At 39.5% G+C, this 21,547-nt stretch overlaps 1 protein-coding gene across 9 annotated transcripts in view; it reads left to right on the top strand.

Moving 5' to 3' along the window:
* Positions 1-21,547, top strand: part of sipa1l1 (signal-induced proliferation-associated 1 like 1) — a 275,095-nt gene that overhangs the window by 187,399 nt on the left and 66,149 nt on the right. For all 9 annotated transcript variants that reach the window (XM_052040153.1, XM_052040071.1, XM_052039819.1 and 6 more), the window contains 4 exons: positions 89-246; positions 865-1,441; positions 9,018-9,292; positions 18,109-18,381. In XM_052040153.1, the coding sequence (XP_051896113.1) occupies positions 89-246; positions 865-1,441; positions 9,018-9,292; positions 18,109-18,381 (1,283 nt within the window). The remainder of the gene's footprint in view (positions 1-88; positions 247-864; positions 1,442-9,017; positions 9,293-18,108; positions 18,382-21,547) is intronic.

Genomic DNA, 21,547 nt, shown 5'->3' with positions numbered 1-21,547 from the left:
CCAATATAGAGTTAATAGTTGGTAATAGTTTGAAGAATGTTTCTCTTGATTTACAAGAAACCTTTTTTTCCCCATTTTATTCTTCCAGCTTCTTAGGAAACGGCACATTGGGAATGATATTGTGACCATAGTACTGCAAGAGCCTGGGGCCATGCCCTTCACCCCGAAAAACATTCGCTCTCATTTTCAGCACGTCTTTGTCATTGTAAGAGTGCACAATCCTTGCACTGAGAATGTCTGTTACAGGTAAGACCAGGACAGTACATGTTCCATTTGCATCTTAATGCTTTGTGTTGATGAAGGAATACAGCATTTGTCATGCAGTTGATACATAAAGTTCGGCTGGTGGTAACAGATCTGGTAATGATGACTGCAGTTCTTCTAGAAGGTTAATTATAGTCAGAGATTGTCAATATATGTACTTCTATTTCTCCCTTATGTTCTCTCTCAGTGGAAGTGTCTGGTTGTCGCTCAAAATCTGCCCCCAGTTACATTCACAGTTGTGACTTAGAGTATTCTGGATGCGGGAAAGGGGCAAATCAATATCTTAAATGTTTGTGCTTAGCACTATTTTGTTTTAAGTTCTTAATGCCAGGTTACCCATGTCTATTAAGTATATACAGTGCCATTTTTAATGATAGATATGCTTCTTGCATACAGATTTTCTAATGTCTGGTACTCCAGCTTAATATGAAGATTACAACTGAAGCATCCCAAGTTTGTTCACTTTGGGAAAGTTCACAGGCTTACTCTGAATGTAGAATAGAGAGCAAACTACCTGTGCAAAAATATTACTTGTCACCAGATCAGAAAACATTTCTTCAGTCATATCCGATAAAAGTAAATCGGATTTTTGTTTTGTAGTGTTGCTGTGGCAAGATCAAAAGATGTGCCTGCATTTGGCCCACCCATTCCCAAAGGAGTCACTTTCCCCAAGTCGACTGTCTTCCGGGACTTCTTACTAGCTAAAGTGATCAATGCAGAAAACGCAGCTCACAAGTCGGAAAAGTTTCGTGCTATGGCAACAAGGACACGGCAGGAGTATTTAAAAGACTTGGCAGAGAACAGTGTCACCAACACACCAATTGATCCTTCTGGAAAATTTCCTTTCATTTCTTTGGCAACAAAAAAGAAAGAGAAATCAAAGCCTTACCCCAATGCGGAAATGTACAGTTTAGGAACCATTGTATGGAATGTCCATGCGGAGGACTACAGCTGCGCTACCGAAATTGACTGTTTATTGGGTATCTCCAATGAGTTTGTGGTACTCATTGAAGAGAGTTCCAAGCAAGTAGTGTTTAATTGCTCCTGCAGGGATGTTATAGGATGGACTTCAAATCTCACAACCATTAAAATCTTCTACGAACGTGGAGAGTGCATTTTTGTCAGGACTTTTAATAATAATGTCGAAGAGATTAAAGAGATCATCAGAAGATTGGAGGTAAGCCATTGTTTCATTACTTATAAAGCAATTAATTCAGTGTTTGCTTTCATTGCGAGAAATCCTTTTTCTAAATCTGTATTGTTTGGCTGGTTTGAATTAGACCTTAAATCTGATTGAAACAGTATGTGCTCTACTTAACAAAGAGAAAACCACAATTATTTTTGTCTTAATTATTTCCTATAAAAAATATTGTTTAACCACAAGTTAAGAAGCAGAGTGCACAGTCTGGTAATGCCATTCCGTGACTCTGCTCTGGCCCAGGGCAAAGTACAATGGTCTGATTACTTAGATTGGATCTATCAACACACCACCACCCGTAACAGCCGGCACTTAGCTGCTTATCTAGCAGAAGCTCAGCACTTCAGCACTGATCTGCTCCTGAGCTGGAATATCAAGCTTCCAGTTCACTGGACATCAATCTCGAACTGCCTGGACTGTGATGCTGATCTCTCCAACCACTGTCTCTTTACAACAGGGGAGCCAGGAGAGTGGGAGACCAGCAAAAGTGAACCCTGAACCATGGGGTAACTAAAGAACCTGAAACTTAGTACTCCAGATCATGAAAAGAAATTTGCTGAGCTAAGATCACAATTATATGAAAGAATAAAGATTGAGTACACATCCGATTTTTTTTTAAATCTTAAAAATGCTTGATGTAGATTGTAGGCTAGATATACTGAATCCCTTGACCAAAATTAACTTCAGGAATTATAGCTCCACTTTCAATCCATTGATTGCATTGTTCCTGCTGTCAGTGATGCGGGTTAATCCCAGTAAATCCAACTACTGTCAGCAGACTTTTGAATTAATGCTTCCCAATTGAATTTTTTTGAAGGTGGTAGGGGTTGATGGGTGGGTATTGTGAGTGCATTTAAGGCTGACACCAACAGTATGAGTGAATACTTGTCATGTGGTCTTCAGTGTTTGCCAGTGAGGCCAGAACATGCTGTGAATGTGATTTTTGAGCTAACTGCCAACCCACATTGGGGTTTCGGCAAAAACAATGAAGAGGCAGCAGTCGGCCCACGTTGCAGCCGTAAGTGTCTACCAAGAAAGCTGTTGATTTGTCTTTGAGAACATCCAAATGATAGTCTTTGCTTTGGGTGTTCAGAGAACAAGACCTCAAGCCAGAACGTCTCCCAACAGACTTTAATACCAATCATGGATCAGTTGGCTGATAAAATTTTTATTTTTTTTCTCATGTTGTTAAGATTTTTAAAAATATTTTTACTTTTCTGGTGGATTTCTAAATTGCTTGAGAAATATTGGTGCTAAGTAGTAGATTTTCCACCACAGATTTATTATATAGATTAACATTTTTATTTTAGGTATTGCTTGGCTTGAAACTCTTGCATCTATGAAAGAAATACTTGCATTTATATTGCAACTTCCATGACCTCTGTCATCCTAGCATGCTTTACAGTTAATGAAATATATTTTGAAATGTATTCAATGTTTTATCATCGTGATTTGCTGAGCTTGTGTAATTTGCTCAAATGTCAAAACCGGGCAGTTTCATGCTGGAATTTATTCCCTATTGAGCAATGTCTCGAGGCTTCTTTTTAACCACACCTTTATGAAGAGCGCAGAGAATTTACTTGTTAAAATAAAATGGACTCTGCAAGCCTTCAATTTTTCATAAATCTGTCCCATGTCATTCACATCCTTCACTATTTCTTTCACTCTTTACATTAACCAGTTGAGTAGATAATCCAGGTCTTTTAGTGGAAGAGATTTCTGGATTCCATTCTTTCCAGTTCTCACCTTGTGTTCCCTGATACTGGAAACTTTGTCATAGAAAACAATTGCTTTCAACTTGTTTTGGTTTTTTGGAGGCTCAAATAATGGGACTTTGCTGTCTGTTTTAATCTCCAGGAAAATTATGTTGTTTGTTAAGATTTGTTCTGTTGCCAGTGAGGATTGGGTATGGCCGGATCATGTTGATGCATGATTTGTTAAATGATTAATTGTTATGATATAATTATTACTGCTGTACTATGATAGTAGAGCTGATTTCCAGAAAATAGCAAGATCTAAACAGCTTTGAATTTCAGATTTTGTCATTCAGGATCTTAATTTTGTTCTTAAAATGCAGGCAATAGAATTAAGTTTTCAGTTGTTCTTGAGATTATATTAACAGCTTTTTACCAAGTGGTTTGTCATGTTGCTCTATTGATTATTTAGCAAGAATGAACTATATCTACTGTGTCTAATTATATTTAATAGCATTCTGACATTCATTTTGATTGTTAAACTGAGTAACTGCAGTAGAGACTTTTAGTTTATTTTAAATTGTTTTACTTTGGTTTAAAAGTGTCACAGAAGTTTTCCATTCTTTGGTGAAACCAAGGCCACTTGCATGTCTTGTATGCATTACATTCACCTGTGAGCATAGTTTAACTCTTTGAGCACAACAGATTTCTTCATTTTGCCTTTATCCAAACATCAATTATCATCTCTCATCCATTTATCTATGGTCTTCCTTTTCTTAACAATCTTCAATGTCAGTGGCATAGAATATTGCCAAAGTTACCCCCAACAGACTTCCCTTTTCTTGTTCCTAGGGCAATATTTTCTCCTCAAAAACTGTTGTAGAGTAAAAGCTTCAAAAACACTAAAACTTGAAAACTGTTCTCACATAGGCGAAGGATCCTGAATGAAATTTCATAATTAAATCTCTTAATTGAGGCTTCCAGCCCTCAAGCCCTCTTCTTATTGCAACCTTTCTTGCCATTTGTTAACATTATTCCTATTGCCAGTGCTTTCCTTCATTGCTCCTAAATTCAAGTATATTTTCCCTTTTGCTTGTGCCATCTTGATTTGTCATTTTGGAATTGTATCACTTTCTAACTCATTCTAACTCCAGAAAGTCTAGAGTTCCTAACTCTAGTTCCTAACTCAATCCTTCCATAATTTTGAAAAGCGTGGAACTTCCAGTGGAACATGTTCTGCAATTAACAATTGATCTCAACCAACTTTGGAGTTTTGGAAGCTCACATAATGGGGCTTTGCTATCTGTTATTAATCCCCAAGGAAACTATGTTGATAATTATAGATTTATTGCATTGCCAATTCCAACCCAATCACCCCCACAGACAACATCAGAGATCAGGATCATAACCCAGTTGCTGGAATTGTGAGCAACACAAAAAGTGCTGCTGAAATGAACAGTCACGTTTTGGGTCAAGAGCTTTCATCTGGACTGGAAAGAAAGGGGGACATACCCAGTATAAAAAGGTGGGGGGAAAGGATGGAGCAAGAGCTAGAAGGTAATAGGTGGATCCAGGTGAGGGGGTGATTGGCAGATGAGGGCAAGAATGATATCAGAAACTGGGAGGTGATAGGTGGAAGTGACAAAGGGCTGAAGATGATGGAATATGATAAGGTAAGGCAGACACCTACCTGCTTCACCAGTTTGTCATTCCTTTTAATATCAAGTTCAAAGTTAATATTGGAGCCCGACATTTATGTTAAGTATAGGACTGGCCAGATCTCATTTTTCAAACCCAGGGCTGGCACTACCTAAGTGACACTTTTCTGATTCTTGTCTCCTTCTCTTTATGGAGTATGACTTTGGTTATATTCTGTACTTGGTTTTATAATCATAATAACAGATAAGTTGGGCTCTGAAGTCCACTTTTATAAACACTGTGATTTTTCCTAATGGTTATTTAATGGCACCTGAAATTCACATGCATTTTACCAACTGCAAGTCCAGCTGGCATCTCCTTGGTAAATGAAATTTGTGCATGCATAACTAAAGGCTGCCTGCAGCATGCAGGACTAATGATTCATGTTGTCAATCAGTGTGCAATGCTGATTTGATGACAGGGCTGCCGTTTTTGAAAGTCTCGATGTAAAGAAGAACAACACAATGGTACAGCAGGTAGTACTGCAGCCTCACAATTCCAGCAACCAGGTTATGATGCTGTCTTTGGATGCTGTCCGTGTGGAATTTGCACATTGTCTTTGTGTTTGTCTGGGTATTCCTGTTTCCTGCCATATCCCAAAGATGTGCTGGTCAGAAGGTTAGTTGGCCACTATGAATTGGACCTAGTATCAGTGAGCATTAGGAGAATCAGAGGGGAGGCAATGGGCAAGTGAGAGAGAATAGGTTACAGGGAAGTAAGTCGAGGAATGGAATTCGTTTGGTCTGGAAGCTGGCGTAGGTTGGGCTGAATGGCTACCTCCTACATCTTAAGGAAATAAATGATCCAAAAAATAGCATAGAAGCCGCCCTACCCCATCTACACTACTTAAATGGGTCATGAATTATTGCAGGCTAGTTGCTGGACTATTTCTTCTGGCTGCTTTTGTAATTATTTTTTGACTTTGGTGGTCTAAAACTTTAGTCATCAGGGAGTGGTCTGGCTGATGCTGAGGTAGTGTTTTTATGATTTGTTAAAAAGCTTGTGCTGAAACAAGTTGTTTCCAGACACGGATGACTTAGTAGGCCTTCCTCTTGATATTGAGCGTGACTGGGAAAATGAAAAGAGGCCATGCGCATTTGTTGTATGGAAGAAAGCGAAGGAGGAGGAGTGGACTCTCAGCGAGAGCTGCATCCACCAAGAGAATTTAGGGAACAATTTTTTTTAACCTAAGTTTCAGCAGGGGATAAATGCTTGAGGACAGAATCTGTTCTTGTGTGATTTTCCCTCACTTATTGCCATCATGATGTACCTCTCCCATTTAATGGATGCAGCTTGCTTTTAAGTACTGCAGACGTTTTGAGGCATTGACCCCCTGTCTTTGCATGCAAACAAAAAAACAATGCAAGTAGTGCTGGATTGAGGCAGCTAATAGCAGGCAGCCAGTTATCATATAAATCAAGACACAGGTGCAGGTTAAAATTACACTCCAATTTCCTTTTCCATTTTCTGGTGTCAGACAATTTCTCCTTAAAAATTGTCTCAGTGCTACCTAACTTATCTCCACATGTGTATGATCAGTCTGAGGTTATTGATGTGTATTTTTTAAGACATGTTTTATAGTTTTCCAGGTGGTATATTTTTTATTAATTGTTTAATGACTAGGTGAAGCTTCCTGTCTGAAAATTAAGCAAGAATTAATTACAGGTTATACATCGCAGCAGTAAAATATTAATTCATAGAGATTTGAATGCCAGTCATGACATCACTCCAAAAAAGAAATTAAATGCTTTGAAAGCTTTTGATTTGGCAAACCATTGTTTCTCATAAAATCAATGCTCTCATCCTTACTCCCTGTTTGCTTTCATCCATCCCCTTTTTTCTTGTGTCCAAGTAGAGGTCTGATTGTCAGTTTGATTACTTTGCCATAATTTGAGAGTTTTTGTGGTAGCTGTTTAGTCTGGAATAAATATTTGTTTTATTCTTTATTAATTTTGTCTACATTTTGAACAACATCTAAATATAGTAGCAGTCATGCTGGAAGGAAGTCTGTGAATGCATTGCCATGAATAAAGCAAATAAAAGGCTGATTCATTAATTGTTGTACCTCATAAAAGCAGGAAGCCTTTGTGACCTACTGGGGTCCATAGACTCCTGCTTGATAGATTATTTCAGGCATTTATATGTGCCCTTGTCTACCTCCCAATTTAACTATTCCTGTGTCCTCCTGACAGGCTTCCCAACATTCCATAAACTTAAGATGTTTCAAAGCCATCTTCTAACCTGCACCATCCCACAAATCTATCACAGTGTCATATTGAATATGTGTTTCTGCCCAGTTATCAAATGTCTGAGATTTAAAATTCTCGTTCTCGTGTGTAATGCTTTCATTTTCTCATCCCTCCCTATCTCTGTTACTTCTGTCTCCTCTGCATGCATTCAGTTTTGACCCTTTGTGCACTTCAAAGTCCCTACACCCCACGATAGGTCAAAGCCATGAGCTCTGGAATTCTTACCTATGAACACTTCTGCTATTTTTCCAAGTAAGAACTTATTTAAAGCCTGACTCTCTAACCAAGCTTTTTCTTATCATTACTGACTGCTTTTGGCTTTGGCTCAGTCCAAATAGTTATCTAATTATGCCTCTGTAAATATCTTACAGTATTTTTGTTATTATTATCTTAAAAGTGCAAAACTAATGAAAAGTCATTGTTGATCTGACCAGTGTCCTTTCATTCCAAAGCATTACCTTAAAGGTTGAGAATGGGAAAAGTCAATATCAAGGACTATAATCATAAATATGTGTTCAAGTTTCAAATTTAAGTTTATTGCCATGGGTATACGTACCTAGGGTATAAATGCCATGAAAATTAGCTTTTTGCAGCAACAGCCCAATACATTACAAACGTGGCAAACATATATTACACAAACTTAAATTGAAATAAATTATACATAACGTGCACAACAAAATAAATATAACGACCTTAGTGCAGGTTGAGGGAAATATAGTCCGAGATAGAATTTAGGGTTTTTCAGGTCATTTCAAGAACGTGATGGCACTGGGGAAGCAGAAGTTGAACCTTGAGGTGTGGGTCTTCAGGCTCCTGACCCTCCTGCCTCATGGCAGCATTGGGAAGGGGGTATGTCCCAGATGGTGGGGGTCCTTAATAATGGATGTCACCTTCTTGAGACATCTCCTCTTGTAGATGTCCTCGATGGTGGGGAGAGCTGTACCCAGGATGGAACTGGCTGAGTCCACCACTCTCTGCAGTCTCTTGTATTCCTGTGCATTGGAGTTCCCATACCAGGCCGTGATACAACCAGTCAGAATGCTTTCCACTGTACATCTGTTGAAGTTTGTCAGAGTCTTCGACGACATGCCGAATCCCCTTAAAGTTGTAAGAAAATAGAGATGTTGGCATGCCTTTTTCATCGTTGGGCCCAGGATAGATCCTCCAAGATGTTGGCACCCAGGAACTTGAAGCTGCTCACCCTTTCCACCGCAGACCCTTCAATGAGGACTGGCGCCTGTTCACCTGACCTCCCCTTCTTAAAGTAGTCTGTAAAACTGCGTAACGTGTTAATAGCAGGTGAACCATGAAATAGAAACTGGGATAAGTAATGTCTTGATCTCTTGATCATCCTTTCTGAACTTTCCTCTCTAAATTTCTTCACCTTTTTCATATTTCCTTATGACATGGCAGCCATTCGGCCCATGAAGTCTGCACTGGCTCAGAGACCATTCCCAACAGTTCCATTTTCCCACTTATTTTCCTGAAACCTGTTTCTCTCTCATATACTTATCAACTATAACCTGATTCTCCTGCCACCCACAGTGACAAATTAAACAACCAGCATGTCTTTGGGATGTGGGAAGATATCGGAGCACCAGTGGTAACAGGTAGTGCCCAGTGTCAGAACTGAACATGGGTCACTGGAGCTGTGTGGGAGCACCATTAACTGCTGCACCACACAGCCCCCTGGCTGTCTCTTTAGAATTTTTGATCCTGTGCTTACTCACCTTGCCCAACTTCTCCATTTGTATCCTACTGCCAGTTCCAGTGTACATTACTGCAAAATGCCTGTGAAAATACAGTCTGTGTACTGACAATGGAGATTATAACTATTTGTACACACAGGCTTACATTCTTCATAAAGCGTTATATTTCCTAACCAATTGTAACATTGACTCTTTCCCCTTTCAGGTGACCACAAAGGGGTGCGAGACAGTTGAGATGACATTAAGGAGAAATGCTCTAGGTCAGCTTGGTTTTCATGTCAACTATGAAGGGATTGTGGCAGACGTTGAACCTTATGGCTACGCTTGGCAAGCAGGACTGCGGCAGGGGAGCAGACTAGTGGAGATCTGTAAAGTTGCTGTGGCTACTCTAACCCATGAACAAATGATTGATCTGCTGCGAACATCTGTAACTGTTAAAGTTATCATCATTCCACCCCATGAAGATAGCACTCCTCGGAGGTATGTTCTGTGAATGCCCTACCATTCTAATCTGTCTGATCACAGTACTCTGTGGATTACAGCTAGTCGGCAGCTATTCATTCAGTGTGATGGATTCTCTGTTGTAAAATTTGATTCACTCACTTTTGTTTCTAAAAATAAATTCCTGCAGCAAACTAAGTAGAGGAAAGAGGGACAGAGTCCAGGCATTACAGGGAGTATTGAAAGATGAATGGTTAATGGATTCCTATTATGATCACAGTCTATTATTTCAAACTGTATAGCACTGAGAAATATCACATGAAGATCTTTTATGTTTGTATGCTGATTTTGCCAATATTAATATGTTAGTTCAACTCTTTACATTATATGGTTTTCTCTGTAGCTACATGCCCTGATGGGATAGATTTAGGATGGCACAGTGGACCTTCTTGTAATGCTGTTGCCTAGCAGCTCCAGCAACCCAGGTTCAGTCCTGATCTCCGGTGCTGTGTGGAGTTTGCATGTTCTCCCGGTGGGTTTGTAGGTCAATTGGTCATTATAAGTTGCTCCTAATGAAGGGGTGAGTGTAGAATCTGTGAGTAGTTGAAGGGAATATGGAGAGAATAAAGCAGGGATTAGTGTAAATGGGTGCTTGATAGTTGATGTGAAGGGCTTGCTTCTGTGCTGAATGACCGTGACTCCATTTACAAGATTCCTGACGTTGTTGCCATTTCAGAAACTAAACTCTAAACTTTAAACTTTATTTTATTTATACAGCACGGTAACAGGCCCTTCCGGCCCAACGGGCCCGCACCACCCAATTACACCCATGTTAACCTACTAACCCGTATGTCTTTGAAATGTGGGAGGAAACCAGAGCACCCAGAGGAAACCCATGCAGTCACAGGGAGAACGTACAAACTCCTTACAGACAGCGGGGGAATTGAACACCGATCGCTGGCGCTGTAATAGCATTACCACTAACCGCTACGCTACCGTGCCTTTCAGCCATTAATGATTGTTTTAAGTCTTTGGGAGTCTTTTTCAGTCTGGATATTAGGATAGCGTGTGGGAGTATACCGGACGAGTATAGATGAGTACTTGATAGTTAGCGTTAATATGGTTTCGTACTGTTTGGCTTTAAGATATAATTACTTATGACTTGGAAGCACTGACGATTGCTAACCTTCAACTTAATCCATTAATGAAAGCATGCCACCTACATCAATCAGTTAATCTGCCCACATCTGAAAAGTTGACTAATTAGGATGTCTTCTTTGGAGGAGCAGCTCCCACATTGTGCTGCTTTCCAGTTTAGAAAGGTACACAGACTGGGAATGTCTCAAATTGGACTCTCCCAAACGCTCCCTCTGCAGAAACACTCCCTAACAGGGATATGCTCAAGTTGTAGTTAGATCAGTTTGCTTGCCAAAGGAATTACTTTTGTTCACTCAGAAACCACGTGAACTATAGTATCTAAAGTAAGCAGTCATTTTCTAGTGACTCAATTCTGTGTCCCTGGGATCACTCCTGTTGAATTTCTGTGGTTGGGAAATCTCATGTTTTCAGTGCCACTTTCAGGAAGGACCCAGCATATGATTTTTGTCCCATTAATGGTCTTAAAGTTACAAATGCCTCTCCAGATAAAACAAAACTATGTGCACACTTCGGAACCAATGTCAAAATAATGCAAAGATGTTTTAAAGAGGATGAAGGAGCACAGAGACCTTAATGTTTATGAAGACTTTGAAAATGGGAGGTCAAATTGATAAGCCTATTTCTTTTTAGCAAAAAAAGTATACATTTTCTAAATAGGGGCATAGAGCAAAAAAAATGCAGTTATCCAATAATTAGGTTACTGATGGAGAATTTTGTTCAATTGTATGAACTACACTTTACGAATGATGTTAAGGCCTTGAGAGGATGTCGTGGAGAATTCCAGGAATTTTATCAGGAATGAGGGTATCCAGTTCTCTGCAGAATCTGAGATTGCTCTCCTTCAAGTAGGGAAGATTAAGGGGAGATTTGTTGAAATGTTTAAAATTGAGGTGTTTTGATATAGTGGAAACAATTGTCCATCAGCACATGGGTTGGAGCCCAAAAAACTCAGATTTAAAGTAATTGCCAAAAAAATTTAGCGGTAGAAAGGTAGAATGAAATTTTTTTTTATGCATTGAGTTGGCATAATCTGGAACAAACAACCTGAAAGGCTGGTGGAAGCAGATTCAGTAACAGTTTTGAAAGGACTCATGGAATAGTGCTACTCCACAGAAAGTCAATTTTCTTTAGCACTCTTAGTCCTGAAATCTGAACACTCACAAGTACGCATCTCCTGTACTTTTAAAAAAAACACATCCACTTAGACTATGCATGCTCACTGCTGTGATGTGAACTTTGTCCAAATCCCTGGTCTCTTGCATTCCTGCAGCAATGATACTGTGATATCATCACTGTATGGCTCAGCATAGAGTGAACCAATGAGGCATTCTGCAAAGGCTGCCAGTGAGGGTTGGTGCTGGACAGCTGCTGTCTCCCCTTGTTTTTGTTTGGCTGCGCAGCTTTCCCCAACCTGGAGATTTCTCTATGAATGGCCAGTGATCACCATTAGCGCTTGTTACCATGGAAAAATCTTCAGACTTGGGAGAGCTATGCAGACAAGCAAAGAGGGATGACAGCAGCTTCCATCACATTGAACAGGAGTGGTGAAAGAGACTGTAGGATCTGGGCGGTATGCCAATACACTGCTGCTAGTCCCACACTCACTATACTGGGCAGAATGCAGCCCTGAATCCTGAATCCTGCATCTCTGCATTGCCAGGCACAAGCAGCCATTACACGTTGTAATGAGATCATTTTAAATGCTACATTGCTGTGGTAGCTCCAGTGGAGACCTGAGACCTCAACCAGGTTCCTGACACAGCAGTACCAGCAGTAACACATCTTTTAGCACCATTTTCCCCAGCACTCTCATTCCTGATTGCAAAGCAAGGTAACAGTGTAATGGGATGAATGTTTGCAAGAGGAAGTTTGAGCTGTGGAGAAAGAGCATGAAAATGGGGCTCACTGGATCTTAGAGGGTCTCAGTGGATTTCCTTTATATTGTATGATTTTATGATCTTAAAATTGCACCTGAAGATTTCATTGGTAGCGAAGTGGAAAGGCAGGGTTGCATTGTGAGGTTTCAGGTCATACAAATTATTGTTGAGATTGTGGTTGATGTTGTCTATGTTTTGGTAAACTAAAAGTTGTATGAGCATTGGTATCTCCTCCTAAAGCTGGTCAGTGCCTGAGTGTTAAAGTGACTCCCACAAGAGGCAGCTCACTACCACTTTCCCTGCATTTAGGGATGGGTGGTAAATGCTGGTCTCGTCAGTAATCCCTGCATATCGAAAGATGATTAAAGATTGATAATAATTTTAGCCCGAAATTGGGGGAAAGGAGTAGAATCTTAATTTCTGTGAGGATGATCCTATCTGGGGTGATGTGTTAAGGCTGTGCACTGAGATTGATCCAGATTTCTGTTAAAACTATTAACCTGAACTTTACCTGTACCAAGTTATATTCATTCTCTTTGTTGCCATTAATTTAGGCAAGTTGTGATCAAGGTATTAAAAGGATGATGTGGTAATATCTGTCTGATCCAATGCCCAGGACAGGAAGTCCACCTGGCAGATAATGTAGCATGGTAATGCAGTAACCTTCTCAAGGTTGGGACCTATTTAGCTGGAACCAGAGTCAGAGTATGAACTAATCTTAAAATCATTCTGCCTTTGAGGATATTTGGGAGATCATGTGGAATAACACCCCTACTTCTTCTCCTTTTTATCTTGGCTGCATACCAAGACTTGCATTTCAGACAAAGATGTGGAAGCGGTGCTGTAATTCACAGTTGGGTGAATCTTTCATCCTGCTATACAACTTGACTTTGGATTACCATTCTTCCCACTTCCCTGCCTCCTCAAACAATTAGGTCTGACCAAGAACTGCAGTATTCTTGATGCTCAAACAATATTCTTTACACCTCAGCCTCAAAATTCACTTGCATGGGTTGAATTGAAGCCTAAGATGTTAGAAGCAATCTGATTGGTCCCTTTTAACTAGGCCTTGAATCTTTGAGTTATCTCGGGAGTTCTTTTCTGGTTATGGCCATTCTTTGGCAAAATTGGGTATTATTGCTACATAAAAGCTTCAGACAAATCGATCAACTTTCAGCTTCTATAATAAATGGCAACAAAGTTGATCACGTGATTGATATCTTCATCCATTGCTGCCAACATATTTAATTTGGGATCTCCTGCCCACCATCAATACGGGATTGCCCAGTCGGGTTATGTGTCTGAAAACAAAGATGATTGGTCAGAGGATGAAAGTCGCATTCATATAGCAAAGTGCAAAGTTAACATTATAAAAGATATTGTCAGTTCCAGTTTTATCATGGTGGCATTGTTTCAAGTTACTATTATTTAAAATTGAAAAATTCAATCCTGTCTTGAATACCACATCCTGTGCATAATTAAACTTCTTATTACTCAGTTCAGTGGGCATCATACTTGTGTGCAAAGTATGTGGATGATGTCAGTCATTGTGCAATTCACAATTAACAAATACCACTATCATTTGACAATTGAACCACAGTTCTATCTCTGAAGCTGTCTGAGGAATAATGCAAAGATTTTTGAAGGCACCAGTGACTGAGATCTGTTGCCTTTTGAAGGCACAGCTTGAGCTCCAGGATGCCTGGGACACTCTTTCCCTGTGGCTCTGAATTCTTCAGTGTCCAGATTATTCCAGCCAGCAGCCGATGTGGCTATTTCCAACAAACCACAGGAGGAATCCTCTACACCACCAGTTCCCTCTGCTTGCCTCTCAGTGTGGCACCATGATCTGTACCTCATTTAGCACAAAGCATCCTACTGCAACTGTAGTCCATTGCCTGCAGCATGTATCATGCACCAGGTGAATGGCAGCAACTCACCTAAGTTCTCTCTTAAACACAAGAATAACTTGCAACCTGTATCACCTCAACAGACAAGGGCTATTGCTACCTAGATCTTTTAGTATTTCCATGGTGGACTGACAATCTCACAGTATCCTTGTTTGGTAACCTCTTCCCTTTCCTGTATGCTCCCTCTTTCACAATTGCCTGTTCCTTAACAAGCACTATAGGGTAGAAAGGCTGGAATAGGTCCTCACCATTCTTACTGGCAATTAACGGTGCCCAGATTCTAGCAAATGAAGAGAAAACCGAGCATCCATAGCAACCATTTTTGTATTTTTACCCTTTCTTTTCTGATGCCCCCTTCTGCACAAATTATGAAAGCAAGAACCAAGCAAATTAATGTTTCTGTATATCCAATCAAATAGTTAACTATACAGTTGTTAACTAATCACCCTTGAACTTCACCTTACATCACGTTTGCCTTCTCTGGTGCTTTTATGTGGCTATAGCGAAGTTGGTGGATAATTGCACGAGAAGAAATTACAAGTTGCCTCAAAGATTGGCCAGCTTTGCATCATCTCACCATGAGAGGCAGCAGTCCAGGCTAGTAAACTTGGAGGCAACTGTATGTTGTAGTGGTGGGTTCATGAATGATGTCTTCATGTGCAAATGAGGCTGTCAGCTTCCATTGGTTGTGCCTTGAAATTGTAAAGACCGTTAAGCCATAATGGTAGATATAGGGCAGCCAGATAACATAAATTTCTTTTTACATTGGCTCAGTTGTTCCTTGAAAGAACTGGTATAAAAGGGAACATGCAAAAGAGCATCATACTGGGGCAAGAAGGGAGATAAATACATTTTTTTACAATGCAAGACCAGAAGGGGAGAAAGCACTATAATGAAAAGAAGCAGCCAAAGCATAGGAATATCCAACATTTAAAAGGGCTAAAGCCATGAAAAATATCAAATTTCCACTTTTCTATGCTGATCATCTCTACCAAGGATGGTTTGATAGTTTTGGAGAAGTTCTACCTTTTTAACAGAAATATAGTAGTCATCACTGTTTGGTTTCTTAATTGTGACTACAAAAGACAAGATACTTGAAGCTTCATGTACCACATTGTCCCAGAATGGAATGTGCTCTCTCCATCCCAGCTCTAAATGCATGTGCATATGGAACACACAAATTAACAATTCTGACTTGCTCAAGGAAAACAGTCAAATCTATGTGCAGGCTTGAAAAGGGAAAGGGAATCGATTAAAAGGAGCATTTATAATGAGAACTTTCAGCTCCAAGGCAACATTACTGCCATTGTAATGGTGCCCGGGAGCCAGATGTATCTCTTTTGCCTGTGTACATCTGTGATCTCTGCCCTTTGGTACATGGATATTGGGCATGACTTGAAGCACCAGAGGCTAATTGTGGAAGTCGCCAACTAACAGGGATAGCCTTATTCCCTATGTTAGAGCTCCAGTGCTAAATTAATTATTAATCATGTTAGTTCCTTTTTCTTCCCCTGAAGTAAAGCTGCTTTACCCTCCCATATCTATGAATGTAGTTACTGTAGTAAACATAATTTGCCTGATTCAATAACCACAGACCCATCTTAGTCGAGAATGAAACTTAAAACACTGTATCAACAGCCATTGAGTATTAATTCAAAATATCTTTATTTTATTTACTGTGGTTTATATTTTCTGTGACTTTTCACTGTTGCCAGAATTTTTCACAGAAAGTCAGAAAGTCATGATCATTGCTTGGTAGATAAGACTCTTAAAACATGCTGAACTATTTACAAATCTCCATGTATGGATTCTTCAATGGATTAGGCAACCAGGAGTTGATTAAAGCTTGAGGCAGCCACTGGTTCTGCTTTTGAATTCAAAATGAATTTGAGCTTGAGCAAGGGCTTGCTGTGAATCTTTTGGATGATGTATGTGTTACGCAGTAGTTATTGTGTTTTATATATAGCATGTTTTATATTCTCCTTTTCTGAATGCACTGAACCATTGTGCTGATGTGATTTGTGATGAGCTAGAAAGATTTCACACCAGCAGGAATATAAAATTGCTTCTGTCTTTCACCTGTCCTACACATTCTGTTGAATTAGGATGCAGTACAAATAACAGATGAGTTAATGGCATAGCTAATTTTATTCTTTGAAGCTTTGCTTTATAAAATGTTCACTTCACAAAAAATTAACTTTACTGCCTGGTGGCATTGTCTAATGATTGATTGACTTGCCACTATTTAGAATGTCACAACAGTTTGATTTCTGAATCCATTTCTGACTTAAGGGTGAAGAATTAAATCTACCCAGAGGCAGAATACAAATAATATATTCACAATAATATTTAAGCTGTTTCTTAGAGTTCTTTTTAGTAACTTCTTGACTCGTTCACTAATTCCAAACATGGACTATAACTCCCTGGCATTCTCACTTTTCATGGAAAACAAATAGTGCAAGCTGAAGGGACAATATTGAGTGTTTCATCACCAGGATACTGGATGATGAACTGCCAACCAAACCAAATCAGAGACAATAATGGGAGCGTCTGTTCTTTTTCAATAAGTACGGATACACATTGTCTGCATTAGCCAATGCCTAGTTAATGTATGCCACAGCTCCTTGCATAATAAAAATTCTTTTCATTGGTTTAAAAATTACAAACCTTTGGAAACTTGAGTGCAACATGTTGCACAAGAAAAAGAGAAGTGGCATTGCTGAAAGTTTCCAGTAACTTCAGCCAGCAAAAGCACACACAAGATTGCTAGTCATGGACTTAAAAAAGAATATAATGAAAGCATGCAGTACAGGAATAAAACTTGCAGGGCCTCGGCTCCGTCTCTCAAACAGGCTTCAGAAGTTGTAAGGTATTTCCTTTGACCTGAGGAAGTGTCCAAAGGCAATAAATTGATGGTGGAAACCAAGAATGATTTCAGTTTTCCTGATGTTAGGTAGAGAAAGATGCAGCTCATGCATGGCTAGAAACCAGACAAGCCATCTGACAGTGCAAGTATTGTGGTGGGCTCAAGAGAGCTGATGGAGAAGCAGTGCTGGATTCCACTGCAGTCTGTGGGAGCTCATCTTGTGTATCATAAAGATTAGAATATAGATTAAGGGCCATGTAATGAATTGCCAGTGAATTCTGGAGGAGATGAGAAGTAAGAAGTGTAGTGATTAGTAGGGATATTCTGGAATAGGTAGGGATAGTGGAATGAGTTGGAGCGAAACCATACAAATGGAGTGGCTCTTCATGGTAGAGAAGAGGGACATTGGAGGAGGAACACATGCTGGACCTTGATGAAGTTGAGAATTCAAGGAGGTAACATACACCTTGGTCATTGCCACCAGAAAAAGAGTATTTGTGACATTGATTCACGCAGTTTCTGGGTTGTGGTAGAGAGCAGAAACCTCATTAGAGGAAGTTGATGGGGAATGGGAAAGGTAGAAGCAATATAGCTAGTGATAACCCAGTTAAAGATCATAATGAGGAAAGAAGGAGAGGGAATGATGGTAGCTGAGAGAGGTTCAAGGATCAATACTTTTGAAGAAGAAAATTTGCACAATCAGAAGACCAGTTGCAGTGGGCTCGAGAGAGGGTGGGTAGGAAACCCTGGAGAATCCAGAAAGGACCAAAGGCTTTGGACTTGGGTTAGTACTAGATTTGGTGTGGCAGGGGCTAAGGATATGGGCTGATGGTCCGCTTTCTAATCAAGAGGAAAAGGAAGGACAAATTAACAAGCAATTGGGAACATTTCAGAAATAATCTTCTGTCAACAATGGTTTATGACCAACTATTTATTGAGGTTGGTGAAGGAATTATGTCCTTGTTTCAGCTGTTTACCACAATAATTATGTGTCCATGATGGAATGAAATATTTCAAAAGAATCTTTCCTGGTTCTGATTTTAGGGGCTGTTCTGAGATGTACCGCATGCCCGTAATGGAATACAAAGTAAACAATGAAGGGATTCCGTATGAGTTCAAATTGCCATTCAGAAATAGCAACAAGTGGCAGCGGGGAGTTCCGTCATCCCAGAGTACAGTTCAACCCCAATCCCAGACACAAAGTCAATCTGCAAACAGGATGATATCTGCATCAGGCAGCAGGGCCCAGCCACAAGAACGCAACTCTGCCATGCCACGCAGTGCTTCTAGTGATGGACGTTCATTGGACACCAAGAGGTTTGTGATTTTCTTTTTCCCTGGACACAATATAGCAAAATGTCTAGTTTAAAAAGAATCATTCTGTAGTAGACTACTTTTAGTCCAATGTACAGTATTGTAATTAAATTTGATAAATGCCATCTTGTGGGCACTTGGGAAGTGTGAGGAAAACATTCAGAAATGAAAAATAAATTTAAATGATTTCGATTTGGTTTTAATGTTGTTCTGCAAACCTTGCCTTGAGAAGCATATATTGATGTTGGAGATGCTCTTATCACAGCATGAAACCAGGCTAAAAGGGTTAAGAGTGAGAACACATGCATAGATTTGTTTTGGTTTCACTTTTAAAAATTTTAGGGATGATCTTGTTAAAATGTTTAAAATATTCAAAGAAGTCAATACTGTGGACAAAGAAATCAGTAACCCCCTGCTAAAACATTATTCATGCAAGGATACTTAAGATTGCAGTACTAAGGTTGGTATATGGAGTTAAGGTACAGATCTTTCAAGTGTTTGGTATGTCTCAGGTGGCAATGCTGTTACAGCATTGTGCACACAAGTCCCAGAGACTTAAACAGAAAAGCCTAGGCTAATGCTTCAGTGTAATGTTGAATCGGATTGCGCTGTTGGAGGTACCATCTTTTGGATCAGGGATTAAACTGAAGCTTCATTTCCCCTCTCAAATGGAAATAAGAGAATCTGTTGTGCTATTTTAAAGAAGAGTTCTCCCTGGTGTTCTGTTCAAGATTTATCCTTCATTCAGCGTTTCTAAAACCTACTACTGTCTGTGGTCATATTACTGGTTGTGGGAGCTGGCTATATTGCTGGCTACGTTTCTGATGTTACTACATGACTACATTTCAAAAGTACTCCATTGGCTATCAAGCACTGTGACATTTATAGAAAAATACAGATCTGTTTTTATTTACTAATTGAGTTGTGGACCGGCCCCACAACTTAAGGAACACGGAAAGTATAATATGCAGAAGCAAGAAAACAATAAAAAATCTTAAATTAACCACTTTAAATGGCATTCACTGTTGCTCCATATTAAAATCTAGGTGACACCCACTGTAGTAAAATGATAGTAATGGCCATGAATATGGGAAAATGTTCAAGACTGCAACACACACTCTGGGTTTATAACACTATGAATTTTAATCCTCTGGTTTATGGTGCTTTCCATACTCACTTCAGTTTATAGGATTTCATGTTGTTTTATTAGGAGGTCAAAAGGAGTGGAAGAGATCTTCAGGCTGTATTCCAACTAAGTGTACATGGCAAGGGGCAGCTAATAGCTTCTGCAATCTGCTCATTCAAAGTTAGTAACTCTAAATAGAATTACATGACTCAGTAATAAATCGCTAGAAGTTTTTGCAAAGAATTTGTGACAAATCCCAAACAGTGCTCAATCTATGGGTTGGTGTGGACAAAGTCTAGGTGGTGCTAAAGCTAGTTTTTGCACCCTGGGAAAGTTGCCAAGGGCGCCTGCTGCAAGTACTTGGCTAGTGGGCACTTGTGTATTTATGCTTGTGTTTGTGTGTGGCTGTGTATGTTCGTGGTGAAGATGTGATCAGGTCAAGTTGTAAAGACCTTCCAGATGGTCTTTACACATTACCATTTGTTTAAGTTTTACATCTGAAGAATGTCCATTTAGACGAGGTATATAATATTGGTGGCCACTGAGCGTTGTGATGCTGTATGAGTAGGGGATAAAATGGAAGAAGTGGAAGTTGATTGTAATTAAACCACATGCTCCTTTAATCTGCATTTTAATGTCACTTTAAGCAATAGCCAAAGTGCTGCAAGAGTTTGCAGTGGCCCCATGTATCATGAATTTTTATAAGCATAATTGAGCTTTTCCACTTTCTGGTGACTTTGACATTTGGGATACATTATGTTAATTTAGTAACTTATCTGAATTTGGTGTTTCAGTGAATTAAAATTCTTCCTCCATCTTCTGCATTGGAAAGTTGATAATAACCCGTCGGTGTTTTCTGCCATAACTTGGCAAAAGGCTTGAATAAATTCCTTCATTATTCAGGAGGATGTTCAACAAACGTGCTGTGTGGTGTTTGAAACTCCATCCTTTTGTGGCAGTGAAAACAGAAAGTGGAAGTGCTCAGCAGCATAGAGGGAGAAATAGAGATAATGTTTCAGAGTAATAACTTCTTGTCTGAACAAGATGTTGACTCTGTTTCTCTCTCCACAAATGCTGCTTGGTCTGTCTGTTGTTTCCAGCATTTTCTGTTTTAATTTCAGGTTTACAGCATCTGGAGTTTTTTGCTTTTTAATTTCTGCCTGTTGAACTTGTGTTTCATGACCCACCCTCCACAGTTATTCTTCCAGATTGAACCACCAATTTGAAGTTGATGAATGACACCAGTTGGATCTTTTTCATAAAGAGTGGTTGGGGAATTGACTAATTTCTCACCCAGTCATCTTTTCAGTATTTCTCACAAAGAAACTTGCAGAAAGATGGCTTATGCTGTTTGCAGGACCAGTAGCATATTGGTTGACTATCTCATTGCTGTTCATGAGATCTTGACACTTGCTCCCGCATAACAACAGTAGCTACATTTCAAAATGTTTAGTCAATGGCTGTGAAGCATTTTCAGATGTTCTGAAGCATGAAAGGGGCATTGTTTGTTGTGTTCCATAGAAAATAATAGAAATAATCAAGAAACAATTTGTCCACCTCAGCTGACAATAAAAGTACAGAATAAAAAAGAAAGCTCCAAGAATAATAGCTGGAAAGTGGGAGAAATAGGGATAACTGCCACTGTTGACAAGGGATAATGCACTGAGTGGAGTGACTGCACCTTACAGTTTGAAAATAGCGACTCAGCCTCTATTAATGTGTTTCAGCAGGTCTCATGAAGGCAGTGAACAGGGGAGTTCTATAAATGGCAACAAAGATGTCTGTATTATGTCGTTGAAGATTCTGTTTATTCACTTCAGTGGGTACTAATTCATTATATTCACCCCAAATTCCTTTCCCAGTAAGGATTACTCTGCAACACTGGAATACTTGATCAATTTTTCAACAGTCTTAAGTAGAAATAACACACAAATATGCTTGTATATGCTAGAAAACTGAAAGTGACACAGATATTGGTGATAATGACAGAAGCATGCAGTAAAAAATCATGGAGAGGACAGGTTAACTTATCAAATTGCAACA

Source organism: Pristis pectinata, chromosome 1 (assembly GCF_009764475.1).
Source record: "Pristis pectinata isolate sPriPec2 chromosome 1, sPriPec2.1.pri, whole genome shotgun sequence".
Classification (NCBI taxonomy): domain Eukaryota; kingdom Metazoa; phylum Chordata; class Chondrichthyes; order Rhinopristiformes; family Pristidae; genus Pristis; species Pristis pectinata.
Note: the sequence above shows the minus strand (reverse complement) of the source record. Positions and strands in the feature narration are given on the sequence as shown.